The following is a 27,315-nucleotide window of genomic DNA, read 5'->3' on the forward strand; positions in this document are numbered from 1 at the left end:
CTGCTGAAATGAACGTTGCGAATCTACAACATCACTCCTATTGGTCGGTTTGGCCACGCGGCTGCTGGGATTGGTTATTGTTGACTTATGGAACTACAGACGCTGCCCGTCATCATTGTTGTAGTTTTTGGTGCAATCATGGCGTCCCACTGCAGTCTCGTTAGACTGTTTCCCATTCAAAGTCAGCTCGATTACGCTTTAGATGATGCCACAACACAACAAGAAAAGGAAGATCTCGTCTACCAGTATTTGAAAAAGATAGACGAGAGGGAAGACCTGAAGATACCGGATTTTCAGACAGGTTAGATCATGTTGCAGCTTTAGCTTCCTTAGCAAATCTCCTCCCTTCAGAACAGTTTGACAGGAGTTTAACAAGTAATTTTTCTTACGATTCTAATCGTTTTAATGAAATAAATGCACCTTATTTTCACATTACCATCTACTTTTTCTGCCTGGCTTTCAACAACAGTTTCATAGCTATTTCCCAACATGTTTTTGAAGGAGCTTAAATGCAATATAAACACCAGTTTTTAGCAGCTGTTTGGTGCTGGTGTTTATCTCTTGCCAGTAATCTAAGAAAAGTAGCAACAAAAAAACCCTAAACTTTGACCAAACTCGGATCAGCTGCTTTGTGTTGGTTTAACATTATAATCATTATAGGGTTATCAACAGTGTATGGCTGTTGACGCCCATAGATGGAGTGTCTTGCAAAGTCTTCATAGCAACAGCTGTTTCAAATTTCATTAAACTTCCACGTCTTTTTTTGTGAGCTATTATTTGTTAAATCAACACAATGTTATACAAGAATATCTGAAAAGTGTGGTGTAAAACTGCAAACAGCCCACTTCACTCCGATGTCCCAAAACAAAATGTATTTTCATTGCTGGAAGGTAAACCTTCATCCCAGTCAAAACTCTTTTAAGGCCCTTTGCAGATTTTTTTCCAGGCTTTTCAATCCATCTTCCAGGATGCTGCTGCCATAATGTTTCATGGGTTGGTGTTGGTTCTCCACCACAAAATACCTCGTGGCCAAAAAGTTCAGTTTTGGTCACATTTCACCAAATCACCTTCTTCTACAGGTTTTTTTTGTCCCCTACTTGGACATATCAAACGTGTAGAAACAGACATTTCTCTCAACAATGGCTATCTTCTTGCCGCTCCTCTTGAAAGGCCAGATTTTTGTAGTGCATAACTGATAGTTGTCATGTTGACATGTTATCACACCTGAACTGCACCTCCCCTAGAAAAATTGAAAGCCAAACACTTCAACATCACATTTATATTCTTGCAAACGTTGTGTTTTGCAAGCTTCAGAAGGCATGAAAACTTTTTTCAAGGCTTGTAGTTTCTTGTGGTCAAGTTGTTTTCTAACTTGTGACAACTAGGAAGTGGCAACACATTCAGGAAATGAACTAATGTAATTTTGAATCTTTCATATTTGACTCTTGATCTGCAAAGTACTGTCGCCTTTTATGAGTATGATTGTTTTTAATGTTTGTGGAAGAGGTCCAAAAACATTTGAAATGAGTCAACAAAGGCTTGAAAACAGGTCCCAGCCCTTCCTAACACCTGGTCAATAACAGTCAGTCAGGTTTTAATGAGTAGAAAATAAATTTACATCCATTTTAGTATGTTTTTTCCTGCGATTGGTTTTGAGTTTTATTTTTTAATGAATTTAGTTTCCAATAAAAATCAGCTTGTTGATTTTTCAGGCCAGAATAATAATTATTTATCTTAATAATTTGGGATAAACTATTACGGCATGTTGTCAACATCTCAATACGCCAGCAGGAGGAGATCTTCAGCACAAATGAGCTCGAGAAATAAAGATGTTAGTTATTTTTTTCACTTAATTGACTCACTGAGCTTAGCAGATAGGTAAATGGTAAAAACATGTTGCTGTCACTGGTTTCACTAAATGTAAAAGGGAATATTTCACTTCGATTGTCCTGCAGTATAACTTGTTTTTTCTTGCTATGCGAGTAAACTTTTAAGGTTTGGGGAAGTTGAGCCACTTTTTATGACTTTGGGAATCCATAAATAAGCAACAGATTTAACTAGATCCTTGACAGTTTTGTGAATTAATCCAAATCGTATTACAGAAATAAAAACTAAATGTTTTAATAGAGATGCACTCATGTGACTTAAATGCAGAGTGAAAATATCTATTTTTTGCTCAAGCAGTAAGCGATCTAAAAAAAAAAAAAAAAAAGCCTCAAAGACAAAAGCGTTACTGTTTCCTATGATTTCCTCCAGGCTTGGAGTGGCTGAACACTACGGAGCCTCTGTCTTTGAGCAAGGAGCTGGCCGGCAAAGTGGTGCTGCTGGACTTCTTCACTTACTGCTGCATCAACTGCATGCACATCCTCCCTGACCTGCACCAGCTGGAGAAGAGACACTCTGTTGAAGGTCTGTGCATGCTGTGTGTGTGTGTGCATGCCCATGAAAAGGGCTTATTACTGTGGTTTGACAGTAAGAAAAGGTAGACCATGGCAACAAGCACGCTTGCGGGTGGGGATGGGTGAAGGGCGTCCAGTCTTGCAGATAAAAGACGGGGATAAAAACCCACTATACTGTCCACAAAGGATTCAAAGGATTGAATTGAGTCCTGATAATGTAAAAACTGAAATTATGATGAAAATAAATGCAAATTCATGTTTTTTCTTTGAAATACATTTTGTTCCACAGCACAAAAAGACTAAAATCTCACCCTGCAGCCTCAACAACAAGCTTCGTCATTCTTACTCAGTTTGCAGATCTTTAAAATCGTGTGCAAATACTAACACGAAAGAGTTGCACATCTGATAGAGGATTTTTGGGTTTTTGTCATTGTGTAGGATATAAATTTGCCTTGTCCATCATAGTTCCTAGTGAAATGCAGTTCTTGTCATATTGTATGTACCTTTCGTTTCCTCTGGGAAGAATTTGATGTCAAAGGTTTGTTACAGTTGATCAAACAAAAAGCAAAGTATTATCAGCAGCAGTGCAATTACAGCCGCATGCTGCCTCATTTAAATACAGATCCGCAAGAGGACAATCTAATGGATTGCCTAATGCAACCACTTTTACTGAGAGTGCCACTTTTTAGACGAACTAAAATTAAATTTTTTAAGGTGCCTTTTTATTAAAGAGTCTGTTTTACTTCTCTGGGATCAGAGATTGCTCTTATTGTAATGAGCCTATGTTTCCCTTTCTGCCAGTATCCTTCTTGAAATTCTTTTCTCCCTGATTCATCCTGAAAACTCCTAAATTTATCCCAGTGGATACATTTTTATGTTTTCAGCGCCACACATCTTAGGCAAGCAGGCTCAGTGTTAACTCGCTGGAACAAGACGTAATTTCCTCCTAAATCTTATTGTAAGCGTGTGATGAAAACATCAAAACGCTCCACTTCATTAACATTGTTTGATTCAGGGCGCTAAATGCTCAATATGCAAAAAGGAAAGGTCATAATCCAACCAAATACCCAAATATTTACAGGATAATTCTCTCCAGCACTATCTAATAATTCTGTTTTATTTAATTTTCTTATAATATTCAGCTAATCTTAAGCTGTACAGTAATGCATGTTATCACAAAGCAGTGCCAACTGTGTGAAATATACTATTATCTGCATAAATAAGCAATTTAACAGAAGACCTAATCTTCCTAACATTATTAGTAAATATGTAAAATAAAATAAAATGGGAACTAAGGTTGAGCCTTGGGGGACTCCTTTAAATTTTGTCCTTTTCTCGATATGCAGAAACACATTGTTCTATCTGAAAGGTAACCTCTACAACCCAATTACTCAAACCAATATCACTTATTCTTCTTACTAATAGACTAATTATGACATTTGTTTCCAACATAATAGTTGTTATGGTGCTGTATCTCTTGTTTGTCATGCTATAATTTGTTTTGCAACTTTTAATGGTTTGACGCATTTAAAAACTCAATCAAAATTGCATTAAATGCTTCTACCTACATGACCAAAATGATTTGAAAATCAATTGAAATGCATTCAAATTTGACTTGTAACCAAAAAAGAAATCAGGAACTTTATTGATGGAAAATGTGGAGGAACCCTTAAATAAAGCAATGTGCTTCCGTGTTGTTCTGTGCTGCATAACACAACACGGCGCATTACATATGTAAGCCCACTTAGGAAGGGGAACTGTAGTAAAACAGTCTGCTTCTTCTCCAAGAGCAGGAAGGCCCTTATCTCAGCTGCTAAGAGATGGTAACCAAAAATAATTCCCAGCTGCTGTGGAAGTTACTGCAGTGCTCATGCATGACTCCCCACTTCGCTGCAGCTCATAGTAATGAACTTAAACAACCGGCTGCTGGCAAAGTTAAACCTTCTGTGTCCTTTTGCAATATTTGTTGTTGTTTTGAATCCTAAATTTAAATGTATTACAGCTGAAAGTGCAAAAAGTGTGTTTGATTGTGTACTGCAAAATTAAGAAAATTTACGTTCAATCTTTAAGCAGTTTTAACAACATTTGGGTCATGGCTACATCGTGCTTGGATCAAACTGACTTAATGAGAATGTCTATGCAGGCATTATGTGGCACATAGGCCACGCTGGCGTAATAGTCGATGCAAATTAATATTGTTTCGTGTCTTTGTGTGTTATTTACTCGTTGTGTTCTTGGGGTTAGATCAGAAAGATTTGATCATTTTGGTTATAAAAATAGAGCATATTATTTATGGCCTGTCACAATTTCACATAGCTGCCAGTAGGGGTCAGTATCGCTCCACCGTTGCTAAGAGATAACCGTTGCTAAGAGATAACCGTTGCTAAGACGATTCTGTATAACCGCTGTGTAGCGACCGTACTTCTAATACTAGTTATTTTGTGTTACAGGTAAGCTGGTGATGTTAATAATATATTCTATGTTGTGTTATTGGGTTCTGTTAAGTATCAATTACCACACTGAGTTCCGTATTAGTACCGTTTCCGTTATCAGTTACTTTTGCTTCGTGAACTGCCGCCGCTGTTACCGTGTTCAGAGCGGAGGCGGGTGGAGTAACAAGCGGTGTTGGGGGGGGGGGGCGCTTCCTTTCTGAATCCAACACGATGATCGGATGGTTTACATATTGTGTAAAATATCGATAAATGTCTGCTGTGTTTGAGTATATGTTGATTTTCTTGGGATATGTGCGTTAGATAAAAGAGATGACCGTTGCTGAGAGATAACCGTTGCTAAGGTGTTTGTGTGTGAGCGTTGTGTAGCGACTGTTCTAGTTCTAATAGTTATTTTGTGTTACAGATGTTCAATTAAAGCCACATATCTGGACAGATCTTTTCAAAACTTCATTATTTTATTAAATGTATGTAGAGTTTGTATGTTTCTCCTCTGTTTATCCCACATTTCTCTGTTTTGATGTGAATTGAGGACAAAAAAGTACCCTGAAGCTCACTTGTTTGTTTCAATTTTAAGTATGGAACACAAAAAAAACAAAAAAAAATCACTGCCACATATTCATGTTACTAACTGCTAAATGTCAATGGAATATAATTCTTTAATGTACTTTCTTAAATCCAGCAGAAACTTAATTTCAAAGATCATCTCATTGGGCGGCGTGTTATAATTGAGTTGTGAGCCTGGCAGCGCTCAGAGCACAGTGTCAGCGCTGCTCTTATCTTTGGCACTGATTCGGGTACATTTTGTTTGCAGCTCTGGTCGGTGAGGTGTGGGAGCCACCCAGTTCATTCACTCCCACAGTCCACTCACTCACTCACTCACCCTCCCATTGTCACTACAATCTGTTGCTGGTACTACACTGTTTGGCAGAGGTTGTAAGAGACAGAAGTGAGTGGAGTCTTTGGAGCTGCTCAGGAAGTGGCTTGTTGGATCTGTTTACAGTGGGAGTTATTATTTATGTAAGAAAGAGCCAGCTTAACTGAACCAATATGGGCTTATAAAGGGTATGTGATTCATAAAGTTTTGGTTTGTGAAGCCTAGAATAGCTCAAAGACGGAGTCCAGACTTAAAAACTTCATATGCATTCAAATTTTTGCTATACGTATTTGTGACAAATTTAGAGGAACATAATCAGTATGCTCTTATTTATTTTAATTTTACATTGCATTTTATTCAATTATACCTGTGGCAGTTGTTTGGTTATTTTGATTCAACTCTTATTCCTACTGAAAATTGTCTAAATATACCAACATGTATCAGAAATCAAGAGAAATGTTTAGAGCATTGGGGTGGCGACCTAGCCAACCGGCACACTAAAATTAATAAGAAGTGTTTTTTACAAGCCTGGTCTGCCTGTAGTGAAGCACATTGATGAAAAAAAAATAAAAACAAATTGCTAAAAATTCTGGACATAATTCCCTCACCGTTACTCTGATATGTTGCCAGAATATCCTGCTTTATAAAAGTGAGCCATGCCGGGATTGTATGTGATCAGTCGACATTGACAGATGACAATGAAACACTCTGTAGATTAACAAACATATTGTTACCTGATAAACTTTATGCTTACAAACAACACCTTCTATGGCTCAGTGGTTAATGTTTTCTTCCTGTTCAGTCCTAACTATTCCTAGCCATAGCATGTCAGGAACTATATTTAAAATGTCTTGTTATAATTTATTCATGTTGAAATCTTTCAATATTTAAGTTATTCCCCATGGTGATATTTTTCTTTTATTTGACAAGTTTTTACCATTTACAGGTGATTCACATGCCTATAAAAATATATTTTATCACTTTTTGCCACTTGGATCAGTATATACTTTCAGGAAAACTCTCCTACTGGTGAGGCAGATTTCACATGTCTTTACACACAGGACTGTAAGTTCTGAATTTGAGAAAACTACAAAAAAGGAAAATGTTTCAGTGCGTTGTCTGGCGCTCCTTAAGAAACGGGAAGGAAACCTGGTTTGTGTTCCTTCAAGTTTCTCCCATGAGATTTTTAGCATCGCAGAAAGGGTTTTTCTCTCAAAAACTCTGATTCTCATTTGCTGTTGGCCAAGTTGCAAATCAAATCATAATACTTGCTGTCTGTAAAGCAAATTTGATGGTGGTTAAAAAATCTCAGAGCATTAAAACAATAACAATAATCTCATTTTTACAAATTATTATTAATCAGTAGTTAATATCAGATAGTATTAAGCGTCCTATATGTCTTTTATTATGTTTTGAACCCTGTTTTTCATGCTGATGTCTGTTTATGGTTGGTATAATTTTCTCTCTGTCTGTTTAATCCTTTTCGCAGATGGGCTGGTGATTGTCGGTGTGCACTCTGCCAAATTCCCCAATGAAAAAGTAAGTGTTGTCGTGGTTTGTTTGTCTTTGGGCTGACTGGTCTGGGAAAGCTTTTCTGCATTTTAAAAACTGCCAAAATAAGTTAAGCTAGCAAAACAGTAGCTTAATCCTCCAATAAAAAGTTTAGCAAAATACAAAACTTTAATTTTAGGGCATTTATTAAGTGGGAGAAAAACAAATCCTATCCTAGTTTTTTTAAATTACTAAATTCCACTTTTTGGCATTTTTGATTTTCTTGTAATAAAAAACTCCTGCTTTTTCAAATTGATCAATATCTATAGCTTTTCAGTTGATAATCCATGACTTCCTGTTTCCCTACCTATAAATATGATGCAACACAAACATATTTTGCTCTGCTACTCTTCAAAATGGGAATGACAGAAGAACATTGGGTGCCAGGGCAGTCATTCATCTCGCAGCCTGTTGTGTTTTTGAGTTAAAAAATGTTTAAAGTTAACAGAAAATTTAAAAATATTACTTGATAATTATGTGTTATTGAAAGATTAATACCTGAACACCAACTATAAAGTCTTAAAAAATGCTAACATTTTTAAAAAACTTAAAAAGAAAAAAAAAGTATTGCTAAGCCTGGTGGGGGCACAAGTAAAGTCTGGTGGCCCGCCAGGCTTATAATACACTGAGGGAAACCCTGAACATTGCATCCAAGAAATAGCTGCTCACATAAAGTTGAACTTATCTTTACTGTGTGAAATACATAATATAGATTAATTAGGCACAGACTGATATTTTCAAGCCTTAAGTTTTGTTAATTGTGATGATTTTCTACTTACTGCTAAAGAAAACACACTATTTAAGGTGAAAATATTGTCATACCAATTTAAAAACTTAATACAGAAATGTGGGATGAATGAAAAATATGTTAAATACCTGCATAAAGGTTTATTTTAATATATTTTGGTCTTTCATCAGGATAATTTAGGCAAATCAAGACATAAAATGCTTCATTTAAAGCGAAATTGACCGTCTTCCAAATCAGTCTTAAGAGCTAAATCCTATTCAACATGTGACATTACAAGATGTAGCTGAAAAAATAATTTTTATACTTTTCCTGCTTCTAAGAGATCAACTTTGAAAAGAGAAAGAAAATGCCAGAGAAAACGTTCATGTATCCCACCCACCAGCAGGTTCCACGATGAGGAGATAATCAGTCCTGTTCACTTCACCTGTCAGTGGTCGTAATGTTGTGCCTGATCGGTGTACAAAGCATTAACAGCAGGGGAGCCAATAAGTGGCACCTGTGTTTTTGTTAAGAGCAGTGGAATTTTTTCCTCCACTGAATAAATCTTCTCAAATGAAAGGTATTGTATAGGTAACCCTGATTTTAAGGCCTTTCAGACATTTTTTAAAAATTAAAGGTTAGATAATTATGGGGGATGCTTTATTATAATAAATCAAATAAATCTTTTTAACCAGTAGATATGTGAATATTAGAGATAAAACCAACAAGTTTATGGTAAAATATTCCTCTTGCATTCTTGCTTTTATAACTGAGTATTTTAATAAATACAACTTATTGCTTTAATAAATTCCTACCTCTTATCATACCGCATGGATTTAAACTTTAAGTGAAACCTGATTAATCCTCGTTTTATCCCTAAATCAGGAATGTCAAACTCACCAATAACAGTAGTTTCCATTTATGGAAAAATACATTGATAAAACTACAGATTAAACTGTTAAAATATAAATACATAGTTGTCTATCCATTTTCTTAAAGCTAAATAACATTGAACTTTTTTCACATTAATATAATTTGGCAGAATATAGATAAAAAATGTTGCTATGCAGCGGATCGGCGCTTTTGGCTAATTTTTTATCGCTGCAACTTTGGTATGTTGTAGAAACATAATGACAAATAAAAATATTATGTCTTAAAAAACTGATTTGATTGATAACATTTATGTGTCTCTCTAGAGTCTAGAGGGCCACATAAAAAGTTAGGGTGGGCCGAATTTGGCCCTCTGGCCTCCAGTTTGTCTATAATAAAAAATGACTCTAATTCCAACTCAGCTTAAAATGACAATGTTGCGTAATTTTAATCTAATTTATCAATTTAGCTTTCAACTACCATCGAGTTTTAATTAGTGTATGACCAGAAAGAGAGCTGAAATATTCACAGTATCTATGAAGTGTAGATAAAATAAATAATTTCCCAGTACGGATTTCATCTTTTACTCACTTTGTGTCTGTTTCTGAACCTCCAAAGGTCCTGGACAACATCCAGAGCGCCGTGCTCCGCTACGACATCTGCCACCCAGTGGTCAACGACAACGAGGCGACTCTCTGGCACGAACTGGAGGTCTCCTGCTGGCCCACACTGGTCCTGCTGGGGCCGCGCGGCAACTTGCTCTTCTCCCTGGTGGGCGAAGGCCACAGCGAGCGGCTGACTCTTTTCGCAGACGGCGCGCTCCGATATTATCGGGAACAGGGCCAGCTGAAGACGCACTCGGTGGGGATCAAGCTGTACAGGGACTCATTGCCTCCCAGCATCCTTTCCTTTCCCGGGAAGGTGGCGGTGGATCAGGGCAACAAGAGGCTGGCGATAGCCGACACGGGTCATCACAGAATCGTGGTGATTTCTTCCGCCACTGGAGAGCAGCTACATGTTGTAGGAGGTACGGAGTCTCTCATACACAGTAGAGAGACCCGAAAGTGGAGGTACAGATGAATGCACATGTGCAGTAAAGTCAGCATATATAGAAATACTGGTAAATTTCTGATTCTGTAGTAAAAATTTGACAGATAATGAGCAATAATTGAGAATATTTTAGCGACGGTGAGGTGAGGCTTCTGCCTCAGTGCCTCTCAATGGAACCACATGGTAGACTGTGCTGGCCTCAGACCAGCAGAGCGGTTGGCAGCAGCAGAGACGAGAACATGCTGCCATTTTGGCACTGACCTAAGTGTGAACAACCGAGAAAAGAAAGTAGAGGACGGAGTTTATTTTTGTGTTGATTTACCTCGTCTTTGTGGAGAGATTTAGAAGAAACTGCCACTTGCTAATTAGCAATGTAATTGCAGCCACAAGTTTTGCACAACCCTTTGTTTTTATGTTGCAACCTGAAATGTCAACGGGTTTTGAAAAAGCTCACCTCTTTGTTGTGCATAATTGTAAAATGAAAATCACACATGGTTCAACCAGTTTCTGGGATTTTTAACTTTTATATAAAAAAAAACAGTCACTATGTCCTCCTCTGACAGTTTAATATGAGACAGATAATCTGTCAAAAGATTGAGCACCTCCACCTCCTCCTATAAACAACAAATCAGAGCCAAGATGAAGGTCTTTGTGCTGTCAGTAAATCTTGTGTATGTGCTGCTCAGAGTGCTAATGGCGGAGAAACAACTTACTGCCCCAGGAAAACTGTTTATCCGCTGTCATCAGAGGCTATGCTAACTAGCATGAGTATTCATAACAGCGTCTGCTGACGGAGAGAAGCTGTAGTTGGAGAGAGCAAGTGGGAGACTTTGAGAGATGCGTACACAAGAATGATTGACAGCACCAAGACTCTCCTCCTGGCTGTGATTGGTTGTTTTTGACTGAGATGTGTATTTCTATGGTTAGCACTGGGATTAGGAACAGGAACTTAACTTTTTTCACAGATTATCAGTCTCATGCTGTACGTTCATGATATAGTGACAGTTTTAACAAATATGTATGCACTATTTTTTAATAAAAGTTACATTTCCCCGCTTTAAGGAGAAGAAGTCATTCTCTGTGAATTAACTGCGGTTCTTCTGCCACAGGACCTGAAAGAGGCAGACAAGATGGCGACCTGTCCGAAGCTTCCTTCAACTCCCCACAGGGCGTCGCCATCAAAGGAGACGTTGTGTATGTGGCCGACACTGAAAACCACCTGATTCGAAAGGTAGCGCCCGTCTCCATCTCCGTCCCTGGAAAGCTGTTTGTGATGATGCTTGCATGGAAACGTTTGCTTTTCTGCTTTCTTTTGTAGGTTGACCTGGTGCAGGGACGAGTCAGCACTCTCGCTGGCGTAGGGACACAGGGGACAGACAAAGAGGGCGGGGCTATGGGACCCCAGCAGCCAATCAGCTCTCCGTGGGATGTGACGCTTGGGACTGCCGGTGAGTTTTTGCCTGGAAGTTGACGGGTAATTTTTTTTTTCTCCTTTTCTTCTTTTGACCTTTCTCTTATTGCTTGCCAGACAGATTCCCCTCTGTCCTGATTCTGTATTCTCTCCACACACTTCCCATCCATCAATTATTCCTAAATCCATTTGATCTCTCATATTGTCTAGACTTTATCAAGCCCTGTTACTTTGCAGATCAGGTTTCATGCAGATAGTTGAAGGTGAAGAGAAAAAAAAAAATCTGTTAGCAGTTGGAAGTGACCACTTTGAGATTTATATTCTGCCTTTCAGATGGGTTCATGAAGGGCGTGTGATTCATACATTACGTGTATGTATGAAATCAATCGTGAAGTTCTCCTTATGCCTCCATTTCTCAGCGTTGCAGATATCAGAAAGGATCAAGGAAGTAGATGACTATTTTCAAATCTCCCTGTTTTTACTTTACTGTTTCTGAAAACTGTCTGAAAATGTGAAAATAGTGCATAAATAATCTATATTTATTACATTTTTGCTACACTTTTATGAGCAGAACCTTTTGGAAACTAATGTTAACCATTATGTAAATCTGAGGTGTCATTGTTTACTTATTTAATCTGTGATTATCTCATCCCAATTCCGCTTTGCCTCTCATTTTCAGAAAATATTTGATGGTTTGTGTTTTACCAATTGAGGAACAAAATTTGGTGTCTTAGGACAAAGAATGGCATAAAAACATGGAGTATTGACAAATAATAACGTGACACTTTATTTGAAGGCGTGTGCATATGACTGGCATGACATTGACATTAATGACATAACACCATTTATGAACATGAAAGAGTCTTCATGAATGTTTACTACTGTTGTCATGACGTGTAATTTGGTAAATAATTACATTTTTAATGCAAAGTTGAATTAAAAGTGTCAACTTTTCGTCAAAAGTGTAATTATTTACCAAATCACACTTCATTACAGCAGTCAGAAACATTTACAAAGACTTCTTGATGTTCATAACAGGTGTTATGTTTGTGACAGAGTTACGCTGATCTCATGCACACTCTTTCAAATAGTGTTACCAAAGAAATATCCATTTTAGTTTAGCTAATTAGGTTTGATACATTAAAAGAGGAAAAGAAAAAATCTAACATACGTTTAACTTTTTATGAGAGGAACTGCATTTGGTTGAAAGTATTTGCTTTCTTAGTAATGTCAAACATGCATCCTTGGTGTCCAAATTTACAGCTTTTTTATGTGTTTTTTTCTTTTTTGGTTTTGGGGTTTAATCTTATGTGTAGGCGGTGCTGAAGACAACGTGTTGTGGATAGCCATGGCAGGGACCCATCAGATCTGGGCTTTGTTCCTGGAGGATGGAAAGCTGCCCAAAGGAGGGTGAGAGACCTGGTCACCATCCCATATCTGCTAAAAAGACACTAATAACTCTATTTTAAGCACAGACAGTGCTGAGAGAAAGTATTCGCTACTTACAGATCTCTGCTGCTTGTTGTGCTACCCTTGGACAAATTCAAATCCTCAAATAAATCCAACTTGCGTAATTACCAAAAAAGCCATTTTCCAATGAGGAATTTACACAATTTGGCCAAAAATAATCACCTGGATTTAACTAAGGAAATAGGTGTGGGACTCCTACTTGCACAACCACATCCTGTGTTTGTGGAAAAGATGCTGGTCTAAAAAGGGTCAAATCATTGGTTTGCATCAAGCACAGATTGGAGAAACTGCTAAAATTCGGTTAAGAACTGTCCAACGCATTATTAGAAACTGGAAGTAAGAAAAATGGTTGCAACCCTGGATGGAAATAAGTCTTGTGAAGCTTATTGAAACAGTGACTGCTAGAAGTCCAACAAAGTTGTAGAAAGCGCGTTTTTGGTATCGACTGTTTTTGGCCATGCAGTGCATTTATTTTGGGGAAACTATCCAAAGCAACCTTGACAAATGCCAACCTCATTGGACTGAAATTTCATTGCATGACCTTAAGCAGGTTGTTCTTTGTTGGAACCACTCCAGTGGGGCTGAATTAGAGCAGCAATGCAAAGAAGAATGGGCCAAAATCCATCTTCAGCGATTTAAAAATCCTGATTTCCAGTTATTGCAAATGCTTGATGGCAGATGTCTGTAATTTAAAATTATTGTAGCCAGTCCCCAAAACTTTTGTGTAACTCACAGAATGAATCATTGAAGTAAGTAATCTTTTGAAAATGTAATGCATCTTTTAGAGAAGGAAGCAAGAAAAAAATGGACTAAAATTGAATCTGATATGAAGAAATCAGAGACATTTCTTGTCAATGCCATACCACCCAGCCCTAGTTGCTTTTAATTTGAAACATAAAATCCATTTTGTGCCTATACAAGTTATCTTCACCTGATATGTAAATTTATTTCACCTTTAAGTAAAAACACAATAAAATAAATTGTTTACAGCTCTGTGTTATTGTAGTTGGGGCAGGGAATCTATTTGTTTGTGTGTACAATTGCAACAGTGACTCCAAGGCGGGAACGTGCGTGCGATGGGCGGGCAGCGGCAGCGAGGAGAACCGGAACAACGCCTACCCTCACAAGGCGAGCTTCGCCCAGCCGTCAGGCCTGGCTCTGGCTGCAGAGGAGCCCTGGAGCTGCCTGTATGTGGCCGACAGCGAAAGCAGCTCCATCCGCACTCTGGCCCTGAAGGACGGAGCCGTCAAGCATCTGGTTGGAGGAGAGAGGGACCCGCTGGTTGGTTCAAAACACGCAACAAATAAAGGAATAAAACGACAACAATATATATATATATTTTTTTACCATTTACTACGTAGTAGATGTGTGTGATTATATAGTAAATGGTATATTTACTTCATGGTATACTATTTACTTTATTGTACTTTACTACATAGTAAATATATATAGTATATAGTAATGGTATATTAGTCAGTATAACATTCACCATTTAATATTTACTATATTGTAAATATACCATTACAGTAAATACCATCATTGTATATAAATGGTAGTACTGTTTACTATATAGTAAATAACATATTTACTGTGAAGTAAGTGTATACAGGAAGTAAGTGTATACTTACTTCACAGTAAATATGTTATTTACTATATGGTGAATGTTATATTGACAAAGTAATAAATATAGAATTTACTATATAGTGAATGGTAAAAATGGTTTTATTTTAACAATATTGTAGATCTGAATATTGTCAGAATTTGTTTATTTTCTTCAAGTTAGTTTTGTTTAGTCAAACAGTTATCTCAGTTATTTCTCCGCCTGACATTTACTTGTGTGTCAGTTAGGCTGCGCTGCTCTTGACGGTTGGTGGTTACCTTAGCAACCAGTAACTGTCAGCTCCTCCCCCTGTTTTCCTTTGCTGTCTCTGTTGTGAGGTCAACAAATTGGACCTGAGGCGAACAAAGACAGTTTACACATTTAACCAAGAGAATCTATCGTAGGGCTGAAACAAGTCATAATTGTGATGAATTGATTATTGAAATAACCGTTGACTAATTTAGTAATCGATTAAATGTTCACTGAAGTACTGACTCAAAAAAAAGGTCATTTGTTGAAAGAACAACATTGATCTTACAGCAGTAAGTTAGCCAAAGTTAAACAAATATATTTTGCATTTAAGATAAAACAACATTAAAAAAAAATAAAAATCTCATAAGCACTGTTTGCTTTTCAAATTATTAATCAGGTTAATACAGAAAGTAAGTGCTCTACGTTGTATTTATTTTTTTGTTTGTTTAATTTACAGTTTAAAATGAATATGTCACATGTTGACATAATTTTTTTAAATGAAAAGGGTTATGGTTAACTATTAATAATTTTTTACTAAGTTAAGAATAAAGATTTGAGTTTTTCAGATGTTGATGTTGGTAAGTAAGTATATTTTTACCTAGTGATTAATCTTTTCCTGCAAACAGCAGCAAATGCTTTTATTGCATTTTAGGCAGTGGGATGTTTATTTTCTTATTTAAAATTATTTATGTGTATGCATCTTTTAGTGTATTTTTAATATTTTATTTAAAAATCAGTTTAAATGAAAAATCTGCAGAATGTTCCAATGTTTTAATCCAATTAATCATCAGAAAAACCTCTTAAATGATAATTAAAATAATCGTTTGTTGCATCCGTAATTCATTCATCTCTTTCTTTCATTCTTTAAGGGGGTAAGTTTGTACGAAAATTGATTTCTTTAAAAGTAAAAACTTTTCACACAACTTCCAAAAAACGAAAGCAAAAGAGTGACGTCCTGATGGAAGCGGAAACGTCATAAATGATGTTTGTTCTTATCGGTGATATAATGGTTTGTGCCTCCAGCCTTGAAAAGCTGTAAAAGTTACACATCAATCGCACACATTTCCAGCTTTTAAAAAAATTATTTACACCATTTTGAAGGAAGCTTTTGTAGAAATCTTTGTAAGCCGTAGGCAGTCACAAGGATTCAGGGTTGTTCCTTCCATAAATAGAAGGTATTGATTTAAAACAAAAAAAGCTCACAAACAGACAAACACAGACTCGCTTGTTTTCCTGCTGAAGCAGTGCCTGGAAAAACAACTTTTGGGGTTGTAATGTTTTCCAGCAATTTAAGCTGCATTTCATTTTTGACTTTTATGCATTGTCCCATAAATAACAAAAATCTCTGAAGCATAAGACAATTTACTGAGGATTCTGTACACTTGAAATATTACCCTAACTCACAATAACTTGAGTGAGTTCTCTCTAACTCGAGAACTGTAACTTTGAATGTCATTTGTACAAAGTTGTGAGCTTTAAAGTCACTTTTTATCAAATTAAAACCTTGAGAGGCAGTTTCATGTCTCGATTATTGAACCCAACTAATGAGGAAATATAATTAATCTTATTGATATTTGGTGATTTGAAATCACCAAATATTAAAATGAGAAATCACGAATTTCTAATTTACTGGAAGTTGACCAGTGTCCGTCTGTCTATCCACCCATATGTCCGTCCTCCATCCATCCATCCATCCATCCATCCATCCATCCATCCATCCATCCATCCATCCATCCATCCATCCATCCATCCATCCATCCATCCATCCATCCATCCATCCATCCATCCATCAAATTATAGCCTTTTCTTCCTCTTGTTTTCCATCGTCTGTTCATCCCTCCTTTTGTCATCCATTTATCCATCAAGTCATCCTTTACTGTCCATCCATCCATCAAATTATTGTCTATTCACCCTTTTTGTGTTCATCTGTCCATCTGTCCATCTGTCCATCCCCCCATTTCTCCTTTTGTCATCCATCCATCTATCCATCCAATTATGATTTTCCAGTAATTTTCTAATAAAAGCATTTAGCTACATTTAAACTAACTTTTGATTCATGAGATTTCAAAGATGTAATATTTTCTCTACACTGTTCTGCTACAGAAATAAGTTTTGTCTGAACTGAGCGACCAAGAATAAAATGCCATCTGTTTGGATTTGTCATCCTTCTTACAAAGCAGTTAGTATTTAGAAGCAACGTTGTTTCATCAACACTGTTGTCACTCAGAATTTCTTCATTTTCTCAAATTACTACAAGAAAATAAAAGTTAACTTGTATTTTTCCTCCAAATGGTCCTCAGACTTGTTTTGGATTTGTACTAATAAAACCAGAATACCTTTCCACTGTTATTAAAACGTGTTGGTTACCATTGAAGTTTTTTTGTTTTTCACACCTTTTCTTAGGTTTGGATTTTGATTTGACTTGGTGAATATTTTGTCTTCCGTCCATCAGAACCTTTTTGCTTTTGGGGACGTCGATGGGAAGGGGGTGGATGCCAAGTTGCAGCATCCCCTCGGTGTGGCCTGGTCTGCCGAACAAAGCCGGCTCTATGTGGCCGACTCCTATAACCACAAGGTAAGCGAGGCTCATCACAAGGCCACACCATCAGCGCTCTTCATACGTTTAGCGGTTCTGGCGTCAGTCTAGATTCCTTCGGGCTTTCTTTTGTTTTGTTATTTTACTCTCTCGTTCATACATTTTTACTTTTTTCTTTTACTTTTGCTCTTTCATTCACTCTGTTCTTTCTTTTGCTTTTTCTGTCTTTCACTTCCTTTTGCTATTTCAATTCTCTCGTTTTTTTCTTCCTTTTTCTATTTAACTCTTTCACTCTGTCTTCCTTTCTTGCACTCTATTCCTTTTACTATTTTGTTCTTTCACTTTGTTCATTGTTTCCTTACTTTCTCAGTCGTTACTGTCCTTGTTTTCATCTTTTATTCATCTTTCTTCTCTCTATTAATGTACATTTTTTATTTTATTTTTGCTGTTATTTAAAGCCTGTCCTCTGTAAAAACATCAGCAGTAAATTTGTGCAGAACGTTAATATTTAAATTTGAAAAATTAGCAAAAAGTGGACTAAGAGCTTAACTTTGACCGTTAAAACGTTTGAACTTTTGGGAATATACTGGAACCCTTTCTAAGGTCAACCCTCATTGCGCTCAGATCAAGGTGGTGGATCCAAAGACGAAGCAGTGCACCACGTTAGCAGGGACAGGAGAAGCTGGAGATGCTCTGGGCCCCCAGTTCACCAAAACCTGCTTCAACGAACCAGGAGGAATCTGCATCAGCGGGAAGCTTCTTTACGTGGCAGACACCAACAACCACAAAATCAAAGTTCTCAACCTGGACTCCAACAGTGTCTCTCTGGTCAGACTTGTGTGTGTGTGTGTGTGTGTTTGAAAAGAGTGTGTGTTTTTAACCTTGAGCAGGGACTTTTACATTTTGTTTGTGTAATTAATCTTTCCTAAAAGCGTTTTTGCCCTCTACGTTTGGGTAAAAGGTGACACAGAAAAGAACAATGTGAGCATAAGTAGCTTTCTCCTTGCTCTGCATTAATCCGAACACCTAAATCTGTCTCCCGACCAGCTCCACATCTCCACTGAGTGCACAGACTCAGCGTCTGTGAAGCCGTTGGGAGTCACCAAAGTCCCCACGCTGCCTAAATCAGCTGCCAGGAAGGATTTGCCTCCAGTTACGGCGTCAGCCGGCCAGACTGTCATCCTGTCACTCACCATGTCGCTTCCAGAAGGAGTGAAACTCACTGATGAGGCGCCCAGCTGCTGGGCGCTCTCAGCTGAGGGTAAAAAATTTAAAAACATTCTCTATCTCTTAAAAAAAATGTTTTAATTCCTACTAATTTTTGATTTCACATTTAAAAAATAATCATCCTTACATTGCATTGTATGCTGTTTACAATGCATTTAAAACCAAAGTTTGTTTTGCTCAATAGAAAATCTTTACTGCACTTCTGCAAGATTATTTAGGTATTTTTCTTCACTTTTGGGTTTTATTAAAGAAATTTGAATGAATATGACTAAAATGGACATGTTGAAAATCCCAAATATTAATACTGGTATTATACAAAAATATGCAAAAATACAAAAATTTGTTGATAGCTGATATTAATATTGGTATTATGGGGGTTAACTGATATATATTTCACCACATTTGAGACATTTGGAAAAAACCCAACCAGAAACGGATAAAAATAAATAAAGGTTGTTTGTATTAACACAATTTTATACTGATATGTTAAAAAATGAATAATATTGGCTGATATTGATGTTGATATATTGCGCATCCCTAGTTGGTAAACAATGAAGAAAGATTAAAATTTATTTTTGCTCATAAATTTTTATCACAAGAAAACACCACATTGCCCAGACATTCCAAATCAAGTCAAAACAACATTTAAAAAGTTAAAAATAACCAGAGCAATGACAAAGTGGTTTTGACCCAAGTTTATCTGTCACCATGCATTGAGCAGGATGCTAAATTAAGGCCTTAAAAGGTCTTAACATTTGTTTAAGAAAATGGAAGTTGGTCTTAAATAAGTTAAAAACAGGTCTTAAATTTTGTCATGACAGGACTGTTTAATTTATTTACTATATTTAGACTGCTGGACTTTTCTATCGGGCAAAAGTTTGAGTCATGCGCAGACATCACTCGCTGCTTTCTGTGACTCAAGGCTACCAGTAACAAGCTGCTAATCTTGCTAATCTAGAGAGCTACATGCCATGTGAGAAGCACAAAGCTGCTGCTTAGAGCCATGAAATTGTAGTTTTCGTCCCCTGCTTTTCTTTTGCACATTTGTCTTCCTGCCAGATCTTAAATTTTATTCATAATGATCTTAAATTTGGGAAACTTGCATAAACTCTGAAGAGGTAAAGCACCGATAGACTTGAAATTTGTATGTCTTAAACACTCTTGTGATCAAATACTGCAAAATAATTTTTGCTTTATAAACATATAAGCCAAGTGCATAAATAATCAGATGAAATATCAGGGATTTCCTTCGTTTTCTAACTCTGTCAGCACATTTTTCTCTTATGATTTACAGTCCCTTGGAAAAAAAATGGAAAAATACTATTTGTTCAGAACAGTAACCAGCTAGTTGGACCTCAAGGAAAAGTGAAAGTCACTTGCTAAGCCCGGTGGTTGGGTGTTAGGGCTGGCATTCATCCAGCAGCCTGTTGTGTTTTCAAGTTAAATTTGTTTATAAAGTTGACAGGAATTTTGAAAATATTACTTGATAATTATGTACTATTGAAAGATTGGAAGATTAATACCTGGACACCAACTATAAAGTCTTAAAAAATGCAAACATTTTAAAAAGATTTAAATAAATAAGCAATACTCAGCCTGGTGGGGGCACAAGTAAAGCCTGGAGGCCTGCCAGGCTTGTAATACACTAGGGGACAACCTGGGTAAGAAAACCCCTCATCGGTGCCTCTATTTATACATACATATTTATACATTTATAATCATGTCCTGCAAACTTTAAGTTTCTATTGTTGGATGTTATTTTATTTCACTTATTTAAAGTGGTCTTACTCACCCAAACTCTTACCGACCTCAAGATAAATAAATCATACACAAACACACCTTCTAACTTGTTGAAATCTAAAAAGCTGTTCTCCTATTTTGTAATGACCCTACTGTGGAGTTCTGCGTTCTCCTACATGCTGTTATTTTGGTCCGTTTTCTATGATTCTGTCTATAAAAAAAGAAAAGTGGACGTGAAATGAGGCTTAACCTCTATTTCACCGTTCAACAAGCAGCGCTTCTCTCTCCCAGCCTACACCTGGGACTCTCAGCCAGAAGATGGAGAATTACTTAAATCACTTTTCTGAACCGCTGATGAAGATTTATGTGTGTTTCTTTTGTGTTTTTTTTGCTTAAAGTTCTCAGCATATTTCTGAGGTAATCAACCACCATTTGACCCCAGAATCAGGTGTGAGGTGATGCTTTCAGATACAACACGAGTGACAGCTGACGGTCCGATCGTTGTGTTCGGAACTAAACTGTTTCCATCTTTCTGAGTGATGCAGCGTGCAGTCGGCCATATCAGCAGGCTATTTTTAGGACTTTTTGATAAGGCGACATGCCTGGGTTCACATAATTAGCCACCAGGCTATGTTATGTGATCCTCCGCTGTCCCATTATGCACAGTCTAGACTTCTGCTGATCGGATCAGCAGCGAGGCAGGAATTTTAATGGATCAAGTTAGAGCTATACGCCAGATCTAAATTGTTTTTTTTAAAAACTCGTTTTAGAAATGGCTTCTGTGGGACCTCATGTAAGGCCGTGGCTTCATTAATCACTGTGGGCATGGATTTTGTCGTCTCTCCGGCTTCAGAGTTTCTCACAGTAGAAACTCCAGCCTTCCCTTTTGAGCTTCTTACTCATTTTTCTTTGCTAAAAAATTTAATTTGCCTGTAGAAGTACAGCCATTGTGTCAGAAAATAAATGTTCCTACACATTTTATTGCTCTGTTTGGCAGTGATGGGAAACGCTGAGGCTCCAGTCAACAGGCAGCGCAGTAAATCTAGACGTAGGGCAGATCGGCGCTTTCACACAGACCGAACTCGGTCTAAACTCCACTGGATCTTGTTTTTCGTTGTGCTGTCAGAGTGTCTCTGGGGACGGATTGGTCCGTCGAAGGCTTGGCACGCCACCTGAGATAAATTTTGCGACCGTTTGCTGTGTGCCGTCTTGTTTTGGGCATATATATTCCCAGATTGTAATGATTGTAATGTTTGCCAGGCGTTTTGTTGTTAACTGTGAGTTGTCACTGCTGATTTTGCTCATTTTTCTTCTGGAACGCCCAAGAAAACGTGTAAACGTGTAATAACATCATCATCCGTTAGATTAATTGCTATATTTTTCTCCATCTGATGACATCATCAGTTACTCAGTATTCAAGGAGCCTCTGTATTCAGCAAACTTTTTAAATCTTACTTGAGTACAATGTTAGATAAATGCATGCAAGTGCATTTATCTAATCTTATCAGGCACAAAAAATCTGTTCTGCCTGATTGCCCCCCACCCAGTCTGACTGACTCCAGGATAATGAATCATTTTGAGCAGCTTATTAAACCTCACATCACGCCTGGACTTACTTTGCTTGATTTGCCCCATCTGGCTTATCACCCCAACAACTGCACCATCGAGGATCAAAACTTTTTTTTTTTTTACCATTTTATTGCGTTTTTCTGTCATTTGTGTTGTCATTGTTGCCTTACGTTTCTTAAACAAACCACCCTTAAACTTCAGATTGTGACAAATCAAAACATCTACAGAGCTGCTCATGTACTCACTGAAGTCTGTTATGAATGTTTGCTGGAAGAAGTTTACTATAAAATATCTTAAAGCACATTTTATCTTAATTCCAAATGTAATTTAACCTGTTTCAAGGAAACTGAAAGTGTTACTTCTTTTTTTGCTGATATTCCCACACTGCATTTTATGTTAATTTTATTCTATTTTACACAGACATGAACCACCATTCAAATCTCTTTTGCAGTAGTATGAATGTTGGCTTTGAAAAAAGGACGTTATAAAACATTTAAGTGTTTTTATTCGTATTTTTGGATGCCCTTTTTCTTTTAAAGAAGAAATGTGAACTTTGCGTAAAGATTAAATAATTAGAATACCTTGTCAGAAAGATACTGTGTATAGTGCATAATAATGAATTAATCGTGTAGATATAATTTGGAAAGTGTAGGTTTTGTGATGCAAGTAAAAATTAGCAGTGGAAATATATATATATATATATATATATATATATATATATATATATATATATATATATATAACGTGGGACATATGTGGACGAGACGATTAGGGATGGGATTTATTCAACTGTATATGAAGTTTTATAGGGGTTATATTTGATTTTTATTTTGTTTTTTCTACGTGTTTGAAATAAAAATTTCATTTAATTTAATTTCATATTAGTCTAGATGCGCTTAATGTTTCTTATTAGGCCTTTATTGTATCTAAAATGACTCACAATGAGGTAAATATTTTACATCTGACCAGGTTTCTGAAAAAAAAAACAAGACTTTATTAATAGTATCATTTTAATGTTTCTTCTGCCTCCACTTTAATGCCAAATTACATGACTTTTGACAGATTTAAAGCTTCAAGGAAGTCAATTATTTATAATTCTGACTTTTCTTTTGTTTTCTTCTGTTTTTCAGGTAACGAGTGGCTGCTGGAAAACCAGGTGGCGTCCGGCTACGTCGTGGATTTGACGCAGCCGCTCCGGGTGTCAGCCAAGCTTCCCGCTGCCATGAAGGAGTCAGACGGAAACCCCGGCCTCAGGTTGAGCGTGTGGCTGTTTTACTGTTTGGAGGAAGGTAAAGCCTGCACTATGAAAGCCGCCTCGTTCAGCCAGCCTCTTCAAATAAACGCCAGCCCTGGAGACGGAGAGGTCACCGTGGCGTTCGCCCACTCCTTCTAAAGCCAGCCGCACGGCTCTCGGGTTAAGGTTTTGTTTATGGTTTTGAAAGAAGAATGGTGATTTTTACTTTTCAGGCAAACAAACTGCTCAGAATCTCCTAGAAGTAAACATAAGCCAGCTGCTTTGCATTGATAGTGTAGGTTTGCAACTAGCCTGAGTTAACTGTAGCACAGTATTTCATGTTGGTTATTGAAACATCTGTTAGATTTGGATAAAATGTATGCATTTTTTTGTCATGCACTTAGCAGGTGGTGGTGGAATAATATTTTATATTTAATCCAGATTATTTATATTGCACAAAATCAGAACCTTGTAAAGCATCTTTTTTTTTTTTTTTTTTTTTAACTCAAATCCACTTCCAGATGCGTCTGTTTCCATAACGGATCGATTTACATGTAAATCTTGTGAAGAGAGTATTTTGCATAACTACTAAAATGTAATTACTGAGCAGTTTCTGAACCCATTTCTCCCAGAACCTGATCTGATTTTTTTTTCTTTCTTTTTTCGTCATCTCTGTGACTAACTTTTCGGAAAAAAGGAATAACAACAAAAGAAGGATATTTAATCGAGCTGAGATATGATTCGGTTCCTTTCTGCCTTTGACTGTGAGAGAACACCTTGTGAATACTAATATGGAGATATGACCGTTTTCCTAACATGGAAAAAAAAAAAAGAAATTCAGGGCCTTTCATCGGGGTGTTGGAGTAGGAAACCAGAAATATCGACTGCATCTGATCAAAATGAAAGACGTGAACCTTATGAACCCATGATATACTAAAATTATCTATGCAGACTCACATTTTATCATGTTAAGGGACTCCAGTGTTAGATTTTTATGGTTATATTTGCAAAAGTATTCACACCCTCTGAACATTTTTCATATTTTGCCATGTTAAGATCACAAACTTGCGACATAAAAGGAAAATGATTGGAAAGAATAAATAAAAACAATTCTAGCATGTATTTATGCTCAATCTGTAGTCAGTACTTTCTTTGCAAAATAGTTCAGTTTTCAATATCTGCCTCAGATTCTCAATTTTCTTCAAATCTGGATCCAAAAACTTTGGTGTCGCTCTAATTTGATCAAATCACCTCCGTATTTCCCAGATTTATTTGGCTGGGAGAGGGGAAGAAACAAATTATGTTCCATTATCCTTCTGCTTTATTTTTATGCATCACAAAGAGATTGTCTAAAGCATAAAATTCCCATAAAACAATAAATTTCTGTTTGCAATTTCCTCCTCTAACAAAATGTCTTCCAGTATTGTTCTGCGGTTAGCTCCGTCCTTCTTCCCATTCTCTATCATTACTTGGAAATTAAAGGATCCCCCTTACCATAATGTTGCCACTACTGTGTTTCACATTAATAAAATAAATTATGGTTTGTTTTTATGTGACAAAATGTGAGAAAGTCCACCTGGTGTGAGCACTTTAACAATGCCCTGCGAGTGTTTGCCACAGCTCTTCCTGCGGCGGTGCCTTCCAGCTGCATGCTAATCTTGCGTCCGTAAATATTTTATCTTTTTAACGGCGTGCATCGCCGCAGACCGGCTCTCGGAGTCTGAATGGTCACACTTGTCCGACGTCGGGATCTGTGTGACTGATAAAAACTTCTGCTTGTGATTATCCGTGTCACGGGGCGCCGCTTTGATTCAGACCGTTAAAATCCAGCTGCTATCTGAATGATGAATACAGTTCCTGTTTTCAAAAAGCCGCGGCGGCCCCCCTGCGATCCGACGACACCTCAAGTCTGCCGCCTGCTCCGCCACACTGCGCGTTATTACACCGAGAAGACAAAGTCTCATTCAAATCATCTGCTTCACAAAGGGAGCGTGATATGAAAGACAGACTCTAATAAGGAGCCGCTGGATCGCTCTCTGTTATGCAATAAGATATGATAATGTGGACGCTGTTATTTTGTCCGTACTGCTTCTCAAAGTTACGGCCTGCTGTCGGAAGCGGACCTCGGGGTGTTTATCCCCATCGCCTTGCGTAGTGTTATTGTCAGAATCTGGTTCTGTTGTTCGGATTGCTCGGCCCAAAGTGCCTTCCAGAGGTCCAAACTAATGACACTTAACTGTATCTGAAGCAATAACAATATACTGTAATAGGAGAAAGTGCTTTATTCCCACATGTTATTTATTTTAAATGAGCTGCTCGGGTTTTCTGATCCGTTTTCCGGCTCTGTCATCCCTCCAGGATATTTGTTTAATGAATTGTAATGGCTTCAAATGGCTGTCAGTGAGATTGTTTTTCCAACTTTTTAGACTCGTTTAATGCATTAAATTGTCCACAAATTAAAGCGAAAAATACCTAATAAACGTATTTATATTCTCTGTTTGGAATCTGCTTATTGTCTTCTGAGAGTTGGAGGAGAAACCGGATTTTCTCCACCTCGACTGGAGCCGTAACAAAACGAGAAAGCTGCGCCTCTGCTGAGATTTTGTGCAGACAGGTTTTGAGAAATGTTCTGAATTGTGATAGATTTCATACTTTTCTCAAAGCCAGCTCATTTTCTCCTCATCTGTGGAGTCTGACTCCAATCCAGCTGCTCCGACTCAAAGTGGCTGGAACAGAAAGGTTTTATTCATCCTGGAAAAGTGTGGAATTTAAAGTGTGAATTTTCCACGTCTGAATTAATTTTGAGTGATATTTGTGATTCCAGACTTTATTCTCTGTCTCGTTCATCCATCTATGGTTCACATTTGTTTATCCATCCATCTTTTTGCCTACAACTATGTGTTTGTTTGTCATTCATCCAGTTTGAATATCAGTTTCTTCCTTTGCTCATCCTTCCTTGTTTGTTTGTTTTTTCCCCTGCTTTATTTTTTATTTATTCCCGCTCTTTGTTACTGTGAGGGTTTTTATGTTTTGTTTGTTGCAGGCTTTTGAACTTTTCCTTCCTGCCTATCTAGTCAACCACAGTAAATTTTTATATTTACACTTTTTAAAAAGGGAAAAAAATCCCTAAAGTCTTGAAATGTGGATTTTATTCATAAAACAGCTGCATTTGTTGCTGAAATTAAATTACACACTGTTAGACTTTATGTCAAATTATGCTCTCCTTACCAATTTATTTAGTATTATTGATACAGTTGGGATTTTATTTAGGATTAGTCAAGTAAATAGGGGGGATCGGTACATATTAACGCTGTAGTTTTTGATTTTTTTCAGTTGAAAACTGAGCATCATTTTCAATCGACTTCACAATTTTGCTCGAGTTTGGATCGATCGCATCAAGTCCAGAGAGATGAAACGCCGCAAGATTTTTTATTCTTTTGGGAAATTAGGCTTGAAAACCAAATAAGTTAATATTATTTTCCCACAAAACTGAACAGAAAAATATTTAAATTAAGGACAGTTTCAGTACAACCTTCCTAAGGAAGACTTTACAAGTAGTAATGAAAGGATCTTTAAACAAAATGATTGCTAATTAAAACACCATTTGTTTTCATTTTGTAGTCATCAAATTTAGAAAAAGCATTATACTCCATGTATCCAAAACTATCTGGTTATAAAGAGACTTTTATTTGATGGTGTTTTACATTAATTGAGGAAGAAAGAAAAATCAGAATAGTGAAAGTTTTAGTTAATCTTGACAAGAGAGACTTTTATTTACTCAAACCAAAACCCTCCTTACCAAAGGCTTCACTTTGCTTTTGTCGCATTTTAAAATACAACCAAGCTGACCTTTCGGCTCTGCTCTAGCGAGGAAAAGAAAACATAACGACCTGAAAATAAGTGTCGTTTAAACAGTTGTGTGTTTTTTGTTGAAAGAAACTCCCTAGAGAAGGAACATGGTGTCTTCCAGAAAGGGCAACGCGGTAAATACCAATTAATGTCCTTCTGAAAAAAGGACATTATGTTCAAACCGTTTCTGGTTTTATTAATGTTAATACATTTTAGGGAGACGCTCGAAGCATAACTGTTTGCAGGTCTGTCAGTATATTATCGTTTTGCTTCATGGATTTTTGCTATTTAGCCCGTTTTCTGGCTGTGCTGATGATTTTCAGTGAAAATGCACGCAACAAAATGAGCGATGAATTTATAATTAGTTATTCTGGAGTTTCTTTGTTTGCTTTTTATTGCATAATATTTAACCAAACAACATTACACCCACTTCTCTTCTATTTTCAGTTCTTTCATTTAATTCTTAATCATATTTTTATATCGCAATACTTCCTCACTTACCA

General features: G+C 37.0%; 1 protein-coding gene across 1 annotated transcript; it reads left to right on the forward strand.

Moving 5' to 3' along the window:
* Positions 1 to 110: 110 nt before the first annotated feature.
* Positions 111 to 25,458, forward strand: nhlrc2 (NHL repeat containing 2). The gene is made up of 12 exons (XM_008436684.3): positions 111 to 301; positions 2,257 to 2,409; positions 7,216 to 7,265; positions 9,493 to 9,901; positions 11,034 to 11,155; positions 11,243 to 11,372; positions 12,652 to 12,745; positions 13,855 to 14,086; positions 17,110 to 17,232; positions 17,818 to 18,021; positions 18,241 to 18,454; positions 22,860 to 25,458. The coding sequence occupies exons 1-12, from the start codon at positions 139 to 141 to the stop codon at positions 23,120 to 23,122; spliced, it is 2,157 nt and encodes a 718-aa protein (XP_008434906.1). The 5' UTR covers positions 111 to 138; the 3' UTR covers positions 23,123 to 25,458.
* Positions 25,459 to 27,315: the final 1,857 nt, after the last annotated feature.

Source organism: Poecilia reticulata, chromosome 19 (genome assembly GCF_904066995.2).
Source record: "Poecilia reticulata chromosome 19, P_reticulata-male-v2, whole genome shotgun sequence".
Lineage (NCBI taxonomy): Eukaryota > Metazoa > Chordata > Actinopteri > Cyprinodontiformes > Poeciliidae > Poecilia > Poecilia reticulata.

Coding starts and splice junctions, on each gene's coding strand:
- nhlrc2 (XM_008436684.3), top strand. CDS start 139: ATGGCGTCCCACTGCAGTCTCGTTAGACTGTTTCCCATTCAAAGTCAG. Junction 2,410..7,215: donor GAAGAGACACTCTGTTGAAG/GTCTGTGCATGC, acceptor TCCTTTTCGCAG/ATGGGCTGGTGATTGTCGGT. Junction 14,087..17,109: donor GAGGAGAGAGGGACCCGCTG/GTTGGTTCAAAA, acceptor TCCGTCCATCAG/AACCTTTTTGCTTTTGGGGA.